Raw genomic sequence first — 16,655 nt, forward strand, 5'->3', positions numbered from 1 at the left:
TAAAGCAATTGCCACCTGAATCAACAAGCAAACATTTTAAATTATTTACCAAAAAAAAAATCAAATAACCATTTCCTAGCAGCTAACATAGTCAAAAGTGGAAAAGAAGCACATGAAAAAAAATTTTTTTTAAAGTGAGAGCAGTAACTTAAAAAAATATTAACGAACTGTATTACTCATTTTAAAAATATTTAGAAAAGCTCTTCTTTATCATCTTGTTGGCTCGGATAGGCATCTTATCAGAGATAAGCTATTAGAATTCTGGAATCACATTTTTCCCCCTAAACACAAGCTATTGCTTAAGGGGAACTGACTTGGACAGCTTTTCAAAAATATGAAAGCTGAAATTTTTTCCCCAGGTAAAAATGGAAACAAAAATCTTTTATACCTCACTCTACTAAGTACTATTTTAGCTTAGCACAAAAAAAATCTTCTTTAATCCTGGTTTAGCTTTTAATATTATATCACACATTAAAATTCATAAAGTAGTTCATTCCAGGCAAAACAAACTACTCTCCAGCTCTTCTCCACAAATAGCACAGGAGGTAAAATAAAGGCAGTTGCTTTCTGAATAGCTTTTATCAAGGTAGCGCACGCCACTCCATCATTACAGAGGCGCCGGGCAAGCAGTTACGAAGGAGCCTTCTGCTATTCACCCTCCCACGTGGGGACAGGGTGCGGCACGAGGGCCTGCTTTTTATTTCGCTGAAATTGTGCAGCAGAACACAAATCTCCCGTGGAGGTTTCTTGCTCCTTTACACACTGCTGAATTCCTCAAGGCGCGTACGACACACGTGCTATGCACAGAGTGGACACTGCCGGGGTCGCCCTTGGCGCGGGGAGGCGCCTGTGAGCACACGCTGCACGGGCACGAGGCTGTGCACACACACAAGTCAGAGTCTGATGCAGTTTTAACAATAATTATGATAATGAGAGAAACCGACATTAGCTGTTTATTATAAGCTGGCCACTGGGTTGATGCACATTCACCTGCATAAGAGCCCTGAGCAGGTTAATATTAATGTTCTATTATCGCTCTGTTTTTAAATTGAGAAAACTAACAAGGTTAAGTCAAGTCATCTGTCCACGGGGCAAGGCTGAGAACTGAACTTGGGTCTAACAGCAGTGCTTATCTTAGAAAACACCCCAGTACCCTGGAGGGGGCATTACACAGGACTTCTTTATTTGGAAAAATTCTTACTTTTTAAGACATAATGCACCTGCTTTTTGGTGGCCCTTTGCTAAATCTAGCTCATGAACGTCTAATTTTTAGTAGCGAATGCTTTTATCATTAGTTTAAAAAATCCAGTCTAAATTTATTTTTCAAGTTAGGCAAACTATAAATGTTTTCTTAGTAATGTTATGTAAGATATGTGCTATTTTGAGGAATTCCTATTGGTGACAGAAAATAGCCTCCATTTTCAAATTTGTACAGATTAACACTGCTTGGAGTATCACGGCTCTATCCTTTTATGCTTCCTTTTGTAGAAACAATATTGGTTATTTTCCAAATATGGACTTTTCAAAAGTCCTCTGGCTTTTAAAAGATGACTATTAAGGAGAAGCATTTTCCAAGCACATATGTGATCTTAACATAAAGCTGGTCAAGAGATTCATAATAAAACTTTAATCAAGTGTGAAGTTCCTGCCCATAACTAATGTTTTATTATATTATAGAAGAATTTGTTGTAAAGAGACAGAAAGGTGAAGCTACCAGATTAAGTTAATTATACTGTATATTGCGTCTATCAACTTTGTACATCTTCTAAAACATCACTATAAAACATCACAGCTTACTTCAGAAGAAACCAAAGAATTCCTTAAAGACATGTTAAAAAAAATAGGAAAAGTAATTATATAATTTATGTAAAAGTTAAAACTTGATAATTATAGGCTTTTGAACAGTCCTTAGGAAGACAGCAAATGCTAATTTAACTTCAAATGTCACATATCTTAAAACACACAAATAAATCCATAGTAAGTGCACATCTAAACAGAAACCACCAACTTAACATGGCTATGTTTGGTGGAATAGACAACTCCCAGAAAGTAATAGTTAATTACTACTAATAAAATTCATCTTGTAAACTCATCTGAAAAATTTGCTAAGTGATAGAAAAGAAACCTCTCAGATCAGGGGGCTTTGGAGGGACTGGTGTCTCCCAGATATTCCTTCCATCGAAGTGGCTCTTTCCTCTACAATCTCAGAAATGCCCACTGCCCAGCGTCTTCCAAAGCAGGTCCTGTGTCAAGCGGTCGATTTCATCAGGGCAGCGTTCTCACCTGCGTTCTGGCGTCTCAGCTGGTAACACAGATTCTCACCCTCTCTGACGAACAGTCTCCAAGTTCCGTTTTCTCCTTTCTAAACTGTTCTCAGGACACGGCTTGAGGCAGGGGAAAGAGCCGCAGACTGACCAGAGGATCTGAGAACTAAGTCTGTGACTCTTCTCATCTCTCTCCCACCAAAAGGTTGGTATGAGAATTCCAGGAATTCATGTACATGAAGGTGCTCAGAAAATCCGGAATCAGATATTCTTTTTTGGGGGGGTGGGGGAGGGGATGTGGACCACTTTCAAAGTCTTCACTGAACATGTTACAATATAGCTTCTGTTTCATGCTTTGGTTTTTTTGACCACAAGGCAAACAGGATCATCTTAGCTCCCAGACCAAGGATCGAATCCATACCCTATGCATCGGAAGGCCAAGTCATAATCACTGGCCTGCTACGGAAGTCCCATGGTATCTGCATTTCTTGAATTAGAACACATACATTGTGAAAATATACTTTCAACAAAGCTCCTGGCGTGGCTACCTCTCTCAAGTCTGATGGACAGGGGTGCACAGGGCCATCTCACCAAGGCGAGGCCAGCCAAGAGCCTCTGCAGGATGGTCCACGCCTTCCCTAGGGGAGGCTCTTCTGAGAGTAAAGCCTGGGGCCTGGGGAAGCCCCTTCCTGCAGATGATTAGAATCCGAGCACCTCCATGGGTTAGGTCCTCGGTCTGGTACAAGCCAGGAACTTCCAATCATTCCCTATATGACCTACATTCCCCAGGGAAGGAGCTTTAAGAGGCTCCATTCTCTCGTCAGGGGCCCTGGGTCTCTGGTGAGCCACAAGGGACCTCTGCCTGCAACAGGCAGTTCTTTAGAAACAAAGCCTGCCCAGGTCCAATGCAAGCCAAAGACTTGTCTCAAAACAGCTTTCGAGTATCTTCACTTGGGGGGAAAGAAATGCACGGTGATTTCATACAGACTCCGGCAAAATACAAAATGTAAAGAGACAGAATTCTGCCATCCTTTTCTGATCTGTGGTTTCATCCTTTCCTCCCATTTTAGTCATTTGTAAATAAGCACATGAAAACCTTACATGTGGTACTGGTTCCAGTGTAAGCGCTGCACTTCAGCTGCTCCGACAGCACTAACTCAACCGCTCTAACGCCTGTTTTTCTAAATCCAAAGTACTCATTTACACTGACAATACATTTAATACACTAAAAACTCCCCCAAATGTAATTCATTGCCAAAGGGTAAAAGGTGAGCAAACCGGCTGTGAGGCCTGGTGTGATAAATGAGGGAATGGACAGGGATGCTCGAGGAGGCACACCCAGTGAAGCACGTAAAATCCCTCAAGATTTACAGGAAGCAGTGGGATAAAATTATTTACATATATCAGACTCATTTCAGAGTTTTGTTAGATGGACAATACTACTGTGCAAATAAAAACTTTTTTCTATGAAAGATCTTCATTAAGACTCTGCTGTATCCAAGTACATTCATCATTGGCTAAATATCCAAGCTAAAAGGCCTAATCTCAACTCCTCTTGAGAACTAACACATCAGCTGAGGGTGGCTCAACCAGTTCATCAGTAATTCAGGCCAAAATAAATTATATTTTCTAACCCAACTTGTCATCAGAGATAGTCTTTAGATATACATACAGGAAAGCAACCTGAGTATCTTACAAGTATACCAAAATAAGTATCACAGTTAAGAATTAATCTTATTTTGGCTAAAGAAAACAGTTGATGAATAAGGAGAGCAGACTCACATTTGAAAAGCAAATAAAAGCATTAAAATCCTAGAAAACAAAAGCTATAGTAGGGAACTACTAAGCCAAATATTTGAACAGACTAAAAAAAAGAAGAAGAAAGAAGCTCAACAATTAAATTCACACTGGTCTTAAGTAAGTCCTTCTTTCGCTAGTACTGCAGATTAAGTGCCCAGAGGCCCTCCAATGACGACTGCAGCAGTGAAGTCACCGATGGTACGTGAATTAACTCTGAACACCATGAACTGAGTGCTCAATCAAGTCCAAAGGAGAGTAGTTTCTGTTTAATCACTCTTACAAATGTCATATTTGTATATAAAGAGTTCCTCGTTCTTATTTGTAAGGAGTATTTTACAGAAGCCTTGACAGATCAAATTCAATACGTGTATATGTAGGAGATGGGTATGTATGAATGTATATGGGAGCCATTCTTTTCTGCTAGAGACATATGTCTTTCCTACTCACAATTACAGTGCCTTCCTTACTCTGCTCTTACAGACATCAGGACCAAATTGATTTTCATTGAATAAAATGGAGAAAATGGACTTTTGTGACGTTTCTAAAAAGCAATCATTTCAGAACATCACAATGTGCAGCTTAAGACCCTCCACAAGTGGCTGTATATTATGTCTATTTCTCATTTATGCAGTTTCTGTGGCAGTTTCATCTCTAGTGTTGAATGAACTTTATTTCTATACTTGGAAATGAATGGCTATTTTTTACTATGGATGAAATTAACATTAAGAGATAATTTCATTATGACATTATGTTACATAAGTACTTTAGTATTCCATATTCACTTTTTGTCATTTTAGCTGACCTTATTTTTAAGAACTGCACAAAACAAAAATTAAATGTGTAAGAAATATACTTCCTTGACGATTTTAAGTCTAATCCACTCTCATGCTTATATCTAATAGTTTGTGCTGAAATTAACTTCTTGAATTTTTATAATAGTTATAAGGCCACCTTTTAAACTTGATTTAAAAAATAATCAAGGAAGGTGACTTTTCTAAAAAGTGCAAAAATGTGGAAAACAGAGAATGTGCCCATTTCTGGGAATATGGATGGAATTCCTTACCAGTCCATTTAAAGCTGCCTTTAAGGATTGTATTAAACTTAATTATGAAAGATTACAAACGAGATGATGTGTAATTGGTACCAGCTGCAGTTCGTATCGGAAAGCATAAATTCAAATGGAATTATTTATTTATTTTTATTTATTTACTATTCAAATGGTGGTTCTAAAACTGGTAGGGATAAAATGGACTTCATCACATTTTCCTGTTGAGTTTAAAACACTTTTTTACTTAATAGTAGTAGGACTAAATATCCCATTTAAAGATCACTTTTCACTCCCAAAATGAAGCAACGCAAAGTGATTGTTCCCATCTAATTAGTAGCTTATTGTTTTTAAACCAGAGTTAGTGAGTTCAGACTAAATTCTCCTCAAGCAACTATGAATTACTGCTCCTTAAAAAATCTCCCTAAGCATCTTTCTATTTTCTTATTGAGAATCTTCCTTAGCCTTTTTTTTAAACAAAAACCAAAAGCAGCAAAGGATGAGGAAGAAAACGAGCCTCACCTGGGGAGGGCGGCTGGGCGGTGTGCTTATCAGGGGGGCAGGACCCATGGCCGAGGCCGCATTCAGGCTCCTCTCCCTTTCATCCTGGTAAATTCGATCTCTCTCAGCTTCCGGTAACTGCAAGAAATTCTGCATAGCCCGAAGGTTTACCAGCAAAGACTGGGACGCAGTCTTGGGATCCTCTTCCTTTCGAAGGATTTCTGAAAGCAAGCCCTGTGGGGAATGAACGGCACAGGGTGAGCGGGTCCCTGCCCGTCCGTGGGGATGCCTGCCTTTTCGTCTCCACTCTGCTCGGAAAATGAACAGTCAGAAGCATCAATTCTACATAGGAATATATTAGTTACAATTGAAGTGGTGGAGAAGAGAGCCTCAATTGTGTTCTTAATTTTATTAAGCGTCTGCTTTACACATAACATAAACGGCAACTGCCTAATTGGTCTCCTTCCTCTGAGCAGCTTAACTTGCCATGAAATCTTTCACAGAGTGAGGATTGAGGCAAGTTAGGAATAAATGAAATGCTCATAATACAACAGCACTGAACTGTACAGTTCTCAAGCTGCCTACACAAAGGCAGCGGAATGCCAACAGCCCAACATGTAAAGATGCAAAGCCATTTCGAGAGAAGCAGGGTTTACAAAGAAAAGACTCGAAGATGAATCGTAACATACTAGGAAAGAGTATCACTAAGCCCTCATGTAAGAAAGACACGAGGTTTTCATAGGCGAGCATTTTACGTTATTCCTTGGTTTTCAAACGAGTGGAGTCAATCACAAGTGATTCTATTTACCCTTAAGGAGACTATCCTGACAACCCCTACGCCTGCTATACACCACCCAGGAACAGGCTGAAGTTCTGAACTTCACAAACCACCCTTTACATGAGATACATAACCCCTTTTCCATGTTGCAAAATACCACCGTAGTACGCCATGAAAAAGAATATTATCAAATTCTGTAATAATCCCATTTCTTGAGGAATATTTTTATTAGTGCTAGAAGAAATGCACAGACCATTTTAGTGAATGCCTTTCGGTGCTCCTCCCAAACAACAGAGCATTGTCAACTACTTTAATTTTTGCAAGAATGTTTTTTTTTAAGTGGGTGGTTTTCCACAATTCTCTTTAAGGGATTATATGAAATACAAGGATTAGAAACATTTCCTGCCCATTTGGTAAGGGCTGAGTAGCCCTCACCTCTTCAGTCTCCTACATAAAACAATGCAGGGAATGCCAAGTCATGTTTGATTTCTACATTTCAGTTTATCACAATATGGCTCAGGATAAAATGTTGTCAAGACCTCTTTATAATTTGCAAATTTCACTTTCTGATAATCCTGAAAAAATGACAATGGGGTCCTTTTGGGGCAGGGAGGTAAAGTGTCAAAACAACCAAGCCCCAGGGTTAAACACTGGGGTTTTTTCATGGTTTTCCTAGAAGCACAAACCTGGTTTTGTTCCCAATTCCTCAGGGCTAATGTGGCCTATTGTAACAGTTGGGAACATACAATATAAAAGCGGTGTCCACTTTAAAAATGATCTGTAGACTGCTGTTAAAAAGAACCTCCAACGGGCTCAGAGGGCTCAGGAGGTCATTCTGCTTTCTCACTTGGCCCACACAAGGGAAGCCAGCTTCACCCTAAGAAAGGAGCCTGAAGGATGAAGGGTGTGTGTCCCTTCATTCACGATACTGACAGGTAATGCTGCAACTGTGTCTACACAAAAGCAAAACATCCAGTCAATTTAACTAAAATCTAGTCAAACAGGCCGTCAATCACCCAGCTATTTAATTTGCACAAGACCAACTAATTAGATTGACTGGGGTTTTGATACGTCATGTTGAAACCAAAAATGCAGGTCTCAGGAACAATCTTTAAAATAGGTGTTAAAAAAAAAAAAGCCCCTGCTCTCCAATCCTGCCCACCAAATGGGGATAAAAAATTTTAAAGATATTAAAAGATGTACTTGGCAAAGCAGTCTATCTTAACCATAGGGAAAGAGATATTAACATATAGTACATATAAATACAATGTTATAAATTCCTCAAGTAGAATAATCTAATACCCTTTAATATTATCTCAGAACAATGCCTGCCACATGTTTGAAAAATATTTATTAAATGGATTATGTGTATTTGGAGCATAAAAGGAAAAAAATTACAAACAGGTGACAGAAACTTAAGAACAAGTTATGCTCCCCATGGGAAAATTCTAATAGTAATTATTAATTTACTCAAAGTAAGCCTTTAGTGGAAAGCTCTGTGGCACTCTGTAAGACGTTTATATGCAGTAACTGTTCAGTAATTTAAAAAGCTTTTGTAGGAACATGGATGGACCTAGAAATTATACTAAATGAAGTCAGACAAAGCTAACATGGCATAATACTGCTTACATGTGGGATCTAAAGTACGACACAAACGAGCTCACTTACAAAGCAGAAACAGACTCACAGACAGAAAACAAACTTACGGTTCCCAAAGAGGGAGGAGGAGGGGCAGGTCAGGAGACGGACTCACACACACACACTGCCATATCTAAATAACATCTATATAAATAAACAATATATACAGACATATAAACAAGGACCCAGTGCACAGCATAGGGAGCGATACTCAATAATTGATAATAAGGGAAAAGAATCTGAAAAAGAGTATACACATATATGTATGTGCATATATACACACATATATAAAACCTGAATCACTGTGCCTCACATCTGAACTAACGCAGCACCATAAATCAACTATAGTTCAAAAAATAATTTCAGCTCAAAAGAGATCCTATAAACATTTAGGATGCTATTATATTTGGGAAATTTGAAATTAGATATTCAGAGATCTCAACAAAATATCCTTTCTTTCCACTAGAGAACCACAGTGAGAAAACCAACACATGAAAAAATCCATAACGACATCAAGGCTTGTTAACATGAGACTGAGTCATTCCTGTATAGCTTGAAGTAGCAGCAGGTCACTTGGGAGAGAATTTAGAAATTTCTCTAACCACATTTTGAGGTTGGCATGATGTCTCACTTGAGCATACAAAGTATTTTCAGGGCAAAGCGTTTTATTTTCACTTAATTATTCTAACAAGAGCAAGTACGGGTTTTCAGCTGGGATGTGTTGGAGGGTCTAGACTGAGATCGCGAATCCTGGGAGATCCAAGAGCTCTAAAGCCCCCAGTGTAGACAGTCTCAGGTGCTTTACAAAACCTTCAGGGTTTTTTTTTTTTTCTTTTTTTTTTTTGGCCCAGGCTTTCAATGAGGGGAGTGCCCCCTGGTGGAAATGCTTGAAAATATTATTAGAAAATGTTTGATTAGAACGTGTTAATTACTTTCCAAAAAATGACGTCACTTGAGAACATTCTGGACGTGAAACGAATGCCATGAGAATTACAATTTGGGAATGTACGCTTTGGTCCTGTTCAGGCCGCGGTGACTTGAGCAGCTGCATTTATGAATTCAAGATGTATGTGGTCTTGTTTCCTGTTTCTCATGCTTGAAAATCTAGCTCAGATTGTCACATTAGGTCAAGGTCATTTGTAGTAATCCCCCATGGTGGAGAGTAAGAAAGCTCTCTGATCAAAACTCTTCTTCATGCTAAAAATACAACATCTCACAGTCATCGTGTACCATGCTTTCTATCGCTGACTAACATACATCAATATTGTGCCCTACAGGTGCTCAATAAATTTGTTGAACAAAATTAAAATCATCAGTCATTCGTGTTTCCAAAAAGAACCTGGATTTTGTATGTTACACAGTGAGTTACCCGCAACTCGTGGATACCGATCTCATGGGAAATGAGAAGCTGCTTTTCATTGTACTGTGTCGTCAAACCGTTCAGCATGTGCTCTGTACGTGAAAATGTGAACTTATTCTGCGTCGTCATTCCACAACAGTTGTGAGAATTCCAATGTTTTCAATTAAAGAGTGAACTTGCTGATGAATTCCTAAACCTTTTTAATATTCCAGAAAGAGTTTACAAGTAAAATTCATTAGTAATTGGAAAAGAAAGAAAAACCTTCAATAAATACTATCAGTACTTCCAAAAGCTAATTATGAATTCTTGAAAACAGCAGATAAGCGAAAGAGACTGCCAATCTGAACAAAGGCCTGTCTGGCCTCCTGTTCGTCTCCTCTTTGAACATAATCACTGATTCAAATAGATTTTTATCAGCTTCATGGAACTTCAAAGCCCTCAGAAGAAAAATATGATCTGATGAAATCGCCTCCTAAAAATAAAACATGTAGCAAATTCTTCAGGGCTACCTGCTTCTGCTGTTGGGTGAATTTTTAATCACGTGTCCAGGTGAAAGACTACTTTCAGGCTCCACCTACTGCCCTGGACTCAGGCTAAGCGAGTTATAAGCAGACACATTTATCTCTGCCGTTTGGGAGGCCAAACCAGAGCTGTCACGGTGGGGTGAGCACCTTTTACCTTCTATTCAATAGTGATATGGAGAGTGGACTTTTCTTAAATTACACTGCAAAGAATTATAGGAACACAGTAGCAATTTCTGTTATACTTAAGCAGGCAAATTTCTCTCTACCACATAATTTACAGGACTCAAATTCAATAAAACATTGCATGATGGTCCATTACTGTTATCAGTTTTGAATAATCCATCTTCATTCTTTATTTTACTGGAAAACAAAGTGTGCCGAAGACAAGCGGAGGGGGGTTAGGAAAAAAGCCGCTGGACGGGATCAGAGTTAACTCTGGGTTAAATTTTTTAAAAAAAGGGGGAGAGGCGCTAAAGTATGTATTTCCTTCTATAATGACCTTTAAATAGCAATAATACAGAGAAGTGAACTGAAATGTATAAGTCTAGAAGCTTCAGCAATTAATTTTAGCCATGGGTTTCCATTAAAAAGACATCAAGTAGGCATAACTGAATGAATGGCAGATGCTAAGAGCTGGTATCTTCAGTAGCAATTAAAGAACATATGCCCCTCGATTCAGAAGGTAGAGAAGTCCTCAAAACAAGAAATCATACCAATTTCATAACAAACTTTCAGAAAAGGTAGACTTTTAAAAACCTTTTAGTTTTTAACCTTTTTAAAAAAGTGATACATGAACATCTTAAGAGAGGGATAGATTTTAAATTAGGAGACCCAATTAATATGATGAGAAAATTCTCCAACGAAGAGTTAAAACAAGAGATGCAGGATTTTAGAGTTGTACAGAGCTATCAATGGCTAAAACAGCCTCAGCTCACAGTACCATTATCTATTATATGAATGTTTTCATGTACTGTTTATAGGGGGCCAGTGTCTTTATCTGATCACATCATAGAACTCTGCATTTGTATGTACATATTTTACATCATTTTTTTTTAAACCTGGAGCTTGCACATTGTAATAAGCGCACACAAATGTGTGCGTGGTTTAACTCTGCAGAGCTCCTGCTCTATACATATGCATTAGCATGTGTATTTTCGTCCTCCAAACGCACACCATACACTCTCACGCTGCACCTGCTTTTATTGAAATGCATACACTTTGAAATAAACACACTACACGCACGCATACGAATGTATAATCATTAAACTAAACGCAGCTGCGTGTGTGCGCGTGCGTGAGCGTGGCGTTTCAGTGTGACCACTGAAAAGACACGCGTGCGTGCATGCTCTAAAGTGAATTCCCCAAAAGTGGATCCTTAAATACACATTAAAAAATTACTCTCATTGAAATCAGACAGCTACAAACATGGCCAACATCCACTTTGACGGAGGAGTCCCAATTAGCAATATAAAGGTTTAAAACCAAACCCCTCTGTCACTGGGGGCTCCAGACAATTTTTCAGTAATGACTGTTTCTCAACCGGCTATTATTAATAAAGAGATGGATATCAAGCTGTACCCAGACTTCATTCCCCTCTCTCCCTCAAAAACATTAAGTCACTGTTTTCGATGCTAACCACAGAAATAACTATCCTTTGGGAGAGACTGATAGGGTATAAAAAAAGGGAGAACTCTGCCTTTTTCCCAGTAACAAATCCTACTGATATCTATGGAATCTGTCCACGTGAAAACCCAAGAAGAACAAATGGTCACTCTCCAGGGTGATGCCTGCCTGGGACATGAGAGCCCCAAAGATGAAAAAAATGCCCCGATGGAAGTGACCTAACCCTTCTCTCCTTTAGCTGGACACTCTTTACCAAATAAAACACACTTTCCTCGGTCCTTTAAGAAATAACAATTTGCTCAACTTCCAAAATTCACTCACAGTGAATCTGTGAGTCATCTGTGTCCATGTCAATGCTATCTTTGTGGTCATTCAATTCAGTTCAACAAGCGTCTTACTGAACTTTTATGCAGAGAGCTGCCTGGTTTTTGCCCAGGACTGAGAACTACTGGTAGTCAGCCAGTAGACCTAAGAACTACTGGTAGTCAACTATTTACAAACATGATGCTGCTGCCAGAAACGGGGGCATCAAGAAGGCTGACTTGATTCTTTCATCTGTTCACTTCATTTTTCTAAAACAATGACCCTCCAATTGAACAGGGCTGTCAGATTAAAGGGACCAGCTAATAATGAATATACTTTTAAGTTAAAGATACAAAACTAGGCAAGCGCCTACAGTTTTGCAACCTGAGAAAAAACTTTTGAACCATCCCCTTAAACACAGACAAATGATATATAAAAAAAAGTTAAAGAACCCCAAAACAAACACGGAGTTAAAGGTTTTATAAGGCCTCCTAACTTTCAATCCAGCGAAGGCAAGCCGAAAATAAGTCACAGCTGGGATTCTCCTAGGTATGGAAACTCTGCCAGCAAAGAATTAATACTAGATATTTTTGTACCAGGATTTTATTCTTATAATCATGTAATAAAATAACTTAAATATGAAAGGAAAGTATGAGTCAGGCTTAAAAAGAAAAAAACGGACCAAAGAAATACCAGAGGCAAAACAAGAAAGTGAAAAGACATCACGTCCTCACTGATCATCAGGGTTACACCTTCTCCTGGGTTGTTTTTTGGTGTGTGTGTGTCTGTGGGTGCCCAGGCCAGAAATAAACACCATATATATTGTACTAATTGCCAAAAAAAGAAAAAAAACCCTCTCATTCACTCTTCGTTTAGGGCTTTTCACAAGTGTTTATCTTAGGCCTTCCCCTGGATCACCCTCTCCAGGTCCTGCGAGGTATCCTCCCTGCTGATAGTATCTTCACAGGAATTTGCCCAGGAGGACAAAGGCGTGAAAGCAAGGGGTGTATGCAAAACTCAGTGAGAAGTCTCAAACAGGGCTTCCAAGGGCAAGCCTACCCGCTCCAGCGCCCGCTTTGTCAACAGTTTTACTGAAACACCACACCCACATCCATGCGTTGACTTCTATGGCTACTATGCCCTCGAAACCTCAAATGTTTACTATATGGCGCGTTACAGAAAAAGTCTGGCTGATCCCTGCTCTAGGAAAGGAAGCTAGTCAGCTAGAAGCCTGGAGTCCTACCAGTGGCCTTGACCAAGGGCTGAAACCTTTCTCCCTCGGCTACGACACTCTGTGTTTCCGTTAGGTAAAAGCACAGGTAATGTCAACTTGAAATATTTCTGACATTTGTTCTTTCAAGGCCGCTGATTCAGGATCCATCTGTACATAGCCTTCTCTTGGTAGGAGAGGTTTCTGCTAAGCAGAGAAGCGCTGAAATGTAGGCACCCCCAGGAACAGATCATATGGAGGGCAGGAGAAAATGTTAACATTACACAGCAGAAGAATAAAGGTTAGCACAGCCCGGATGAAAGAAGGAAGAGCAAGACAGACAAGAACCACGTTCAAATGAACAACACTGACCTGAGTTCTGTTAAAAGCCACACGTGCAAAGACTGCCTGCGAGATGCCTGCCCGCTTCAGCTCGTCACGCACCCACTGGTAGATTTCGGAAGACACCTCTGTGTTGGTGGAGACCTGCTGCTCCAACGGTTTATTCATAGACCTACTGACGGGGGGAGGGTGGTTCAAGTACTGCTGGTTTAAGGACTGCTGGGCTAGAAGTCTGTTCACGGCATACTGCTGGTTCAGCAGCTGGGCCATCACCAGCTGCTGGTTGACCAGCTGCGGGCTGATGGGCGTCGACACCAGCCCGGGGTGCAGGTTGGGCAGCGGCGTCCGCACGGAGGGCTGGCTGCCGTGGGACAGCTGGGCCGGCGAGGGGGGCTGCTCCGCCGTGCTCCCCGGGGCAGGCTGCTGGCCGAAGCTGACGTGGTTGGCGCCCTGCTGGGACAGCTCCGACAGACTATCCATTTCCACTGCAGCGGGCGAGAGGGAAAACCACGTTACAAGCGGTACTCCGCACTGCTGAGGCGCCCTGAGCTTTCCCCAAGCACGGAGAGGCACGGGCGCTGAAGGGCCAACGAAAGCAGAGCATCTCAGGACAGAACCCAACTGGCTGTGAGCTTACCTTTCTTTTCCGCGCCCAGCCACCAACTCTGAAAGGGGGAAAACACTTTCTAATGTTGTGATGTGGTTTGGATTTAAGGCCCGAAATCCATTATCTTCACATTCTACGTGACTAGTTTTGGGGTCAAATTATTATTCGCTATTACTTCTGATCCCACGAAGGCTTATAAAAGCAACATGTATTTTGAAACAGCTTCTCGGGAAATTCCCTGCGGGTCTGGTGCTTTCACTGCCGAGGGCCTGGGTTCAATCCCTGGTCGGGGAACTAAGATCCCACAAGCCAGGTGGTACAGATGCCCACCAAAAAAAAAAAAAAATTCTAGAAAAACCCTAGTTGCTTAGTGGTGACTAGAAAGAGTGAAGCTAAGAAAACATCATATGCAATTGTAGAAAAAAAGAAATATCCATATATATACACATATATATATGGCGACGCCATGGACTGTAGCCCGCCTGGCTCCTCTGTCTACGGCATTTTCCAAGCAAGAATACTAGAGTGATTAGGCATTTCCTACCCCAGGGGATCTCTCTGACCCAGGGATCAAACCTCAGTCAGTCTCTCCTATCTCCTGCATTGCCGGGTGCCTTCTTTACCACTGTGCTACCCGGGAAGCCGTATATATATGTATATTTACAAGGAACAAATACTTGGAGATACATATATTAGACTCCCTGGTGGCTCAGCTGGTAAAGAATCCACCTGCAATGTGGGAGACCTGGGTTCTACCCCTCGGTTGGGAAAATCCCCTGGAGGAGGGAAAAGTTACCCACTCCAGTATTCTGGCCTGGAGAATTCCATGAACTGTATAGTCCATGGGGTTGCAAAGAGTCAGACACGACTGAGCAACTTTCACTTCACACATACATAAACTGTTACCACTTCAAGAAAAAGGTTTGAAATAAAAATGATCTAAATATTATTTACGTTCAATTTTAAACCAGTTGTGAGTTTAAAAAAGTAATCCATATAATCAATAAAAGGGGTCATAATGATAAGTAATGATAACTGAGTTCAGACTGAACCCTGGGCTGAGTATTTTACACGTCCTGTTTCACTGAATGATAGCTCTCAAGTTAGGTGGCACGAAGAGCCGCAATCACCGCCTAGAACGAAGCAACCGATTTTTCATACTGCAAGCCAGTACACCCAGTCGCTGAAATCCAAATGCTTCTTGAAGAAGCTGTGGCCATCACCAGACGCTAATGACAATCTTTCAAGGGAGAGGTGGGGAGTCATCCCGGTACAAGGTGATGTTGTCACCGTTTTTCAATTAATTATCACCCACCCGGGATGAATGTTTCTCCTTTGGCTAGACACCTCATGTGGACTGGCTGAGAGTGAGCAGTAAGGCAGTCAAATGCTTTGCGGCTACAAGGAAGAGACAGCTTTGATGCTCTTGAACTGAGAGCTGACGGTGGTAGGTAAGCGAGTCCTAAACAGCACACCATGGGGCTCTCCTGGGGGCCCAGTGGTTAGGACTCCATACTTTCACGGCTGTGGGTCTAGGCTCGATCCCCAGGCCGTGCGGTGCAGCCAATAAATAAATAAACAGTACACCATGCCTCCCAGGTGTGGACTCTGGGTTGATTTTCATCATCATTTCTCTTTTTACTAAATATTCTGGCTTTATATTTAGAGGAACTGATCATATCGCTATAATCACTGATGTATGCAAAATATAACTAAAAACGGGGGAAGAAACTTCCATTTCAACCAGTGCTATCAGCCCAAGTGGGCCATTCACAGGGAATAGTAATTCAAGCAATTATTCCAAAAAATGATGTATTGTCTTCATTACAGCTCTAAGCTATAAAAGGCAAAGAATCTGTTTTGGTAGATGGATGATTTTGCTTCAAATATTAAAAGCTAAAACAGGCTCAAAATTCAGGTTCTCCTGCCTCTTAAAGTCTTAAGGAGAAGTTATTATTGCTGTTTTATTAAATCAATGTAATGGAAGTAAACAGAGATAGACTGAAACCATGACATAATGCCATGCATATTAAACACCCCATTTCTATATTATTTTAAAACATTTATTTGGAAGGGGCAAGTATGTGAAAGAAAACGTTAATAGAAATTAAAACATTAACCTTAATCACGGGATTTGCTTCTACAAACACTAACAGACTCAACAGGGGGAAAAACGTCATAATCTAAATGCTCAGGTACAACAAACAACTTTTATCTGTCACTTCACACTGTAGATCATTTTAATGTGTTCCCTGAGTAACAAATATTGACCTAAAGTTACATGTTAAGATAGGAGGCGTGGCGTGTAGAATCGAGGAATGATGCAATGGTTCTTGGGTGATGGATGGTCCAGAAAGCAGCAGACCCACCCAAAGCCCCCATCTAGGGGACTGGAGACAACAGCTCCAATCATTACCCGATCTCCATGCGGAGACTATAAATACAATTTAACGTCTTTAAACATTGGGTGTAAAATCTGGCACTCTCCCTTCTTCTCCAACAAAACCAAGAAAAACAAAAAACAACAAAAAACCCATAAAAGCATGACTTGTCTCTGAGAACCCACAGCCTCTGTTCAGTATTCCAGGCCTGGTTAGGCCCTCACTGAGACATTAAAAAAAATGACAGCTCAGGCCCCACCCCCCACCTCCATCTCCTGC

At 40.6% G+C, this 16,655-nt stretch overlaps 1 protein-coding gene across 4 annotated transcripts in view; it reads right to left on the reverse strand.

Annotated features, from left to right (window-relative positions):
- The window catches only part of SATB1 (SATB homeobox 1), a 99,698-nt gene that overhangs the window by 35,542 nt on the left and 47,501 nt on the right, over positions 1 to 16,655 (reverse strand). For all 4 annotated transcript variants that reach the window (XM_070797251.1, XM_070797257.1, XM_070797247.1 and 1 more), the window contains exons 7-8: positions 13,419 to 13,873; positions 5,632 to 5,844 (exon numbers count right to left, since the gene is read on the reverse strand). In XM_070797251.1, coding sequence (XP_070653352.1) covers positions 5,632 to 5,844; positions 13,419 to 13,873 — 668 coding nt within the window. The remainder of the gene's footprint in view (positions 1 to 5,631; positions 5,845 to 13,418; positions 13,874 to 16,655) is intronic.

The sequence above is a fragment of the Bos indicus genome, chromosome 1 (assembly GCF_029378745.1).
Source record: "Bos indicus isolate NIAB-ARS_2022 breed Sahiwal x Tharparkar chromosome 1, NIAB-ARS_B.indTharparkar_mat_pri_1.0, whole genome shotgun sequence".
Taxonomy (NCBI): domain Eukaryota; kingdom Metazoa; phylum Chordata; class Mammalia; order Artiodactyla; family Bovidae; genus Bos; species Bos indicus.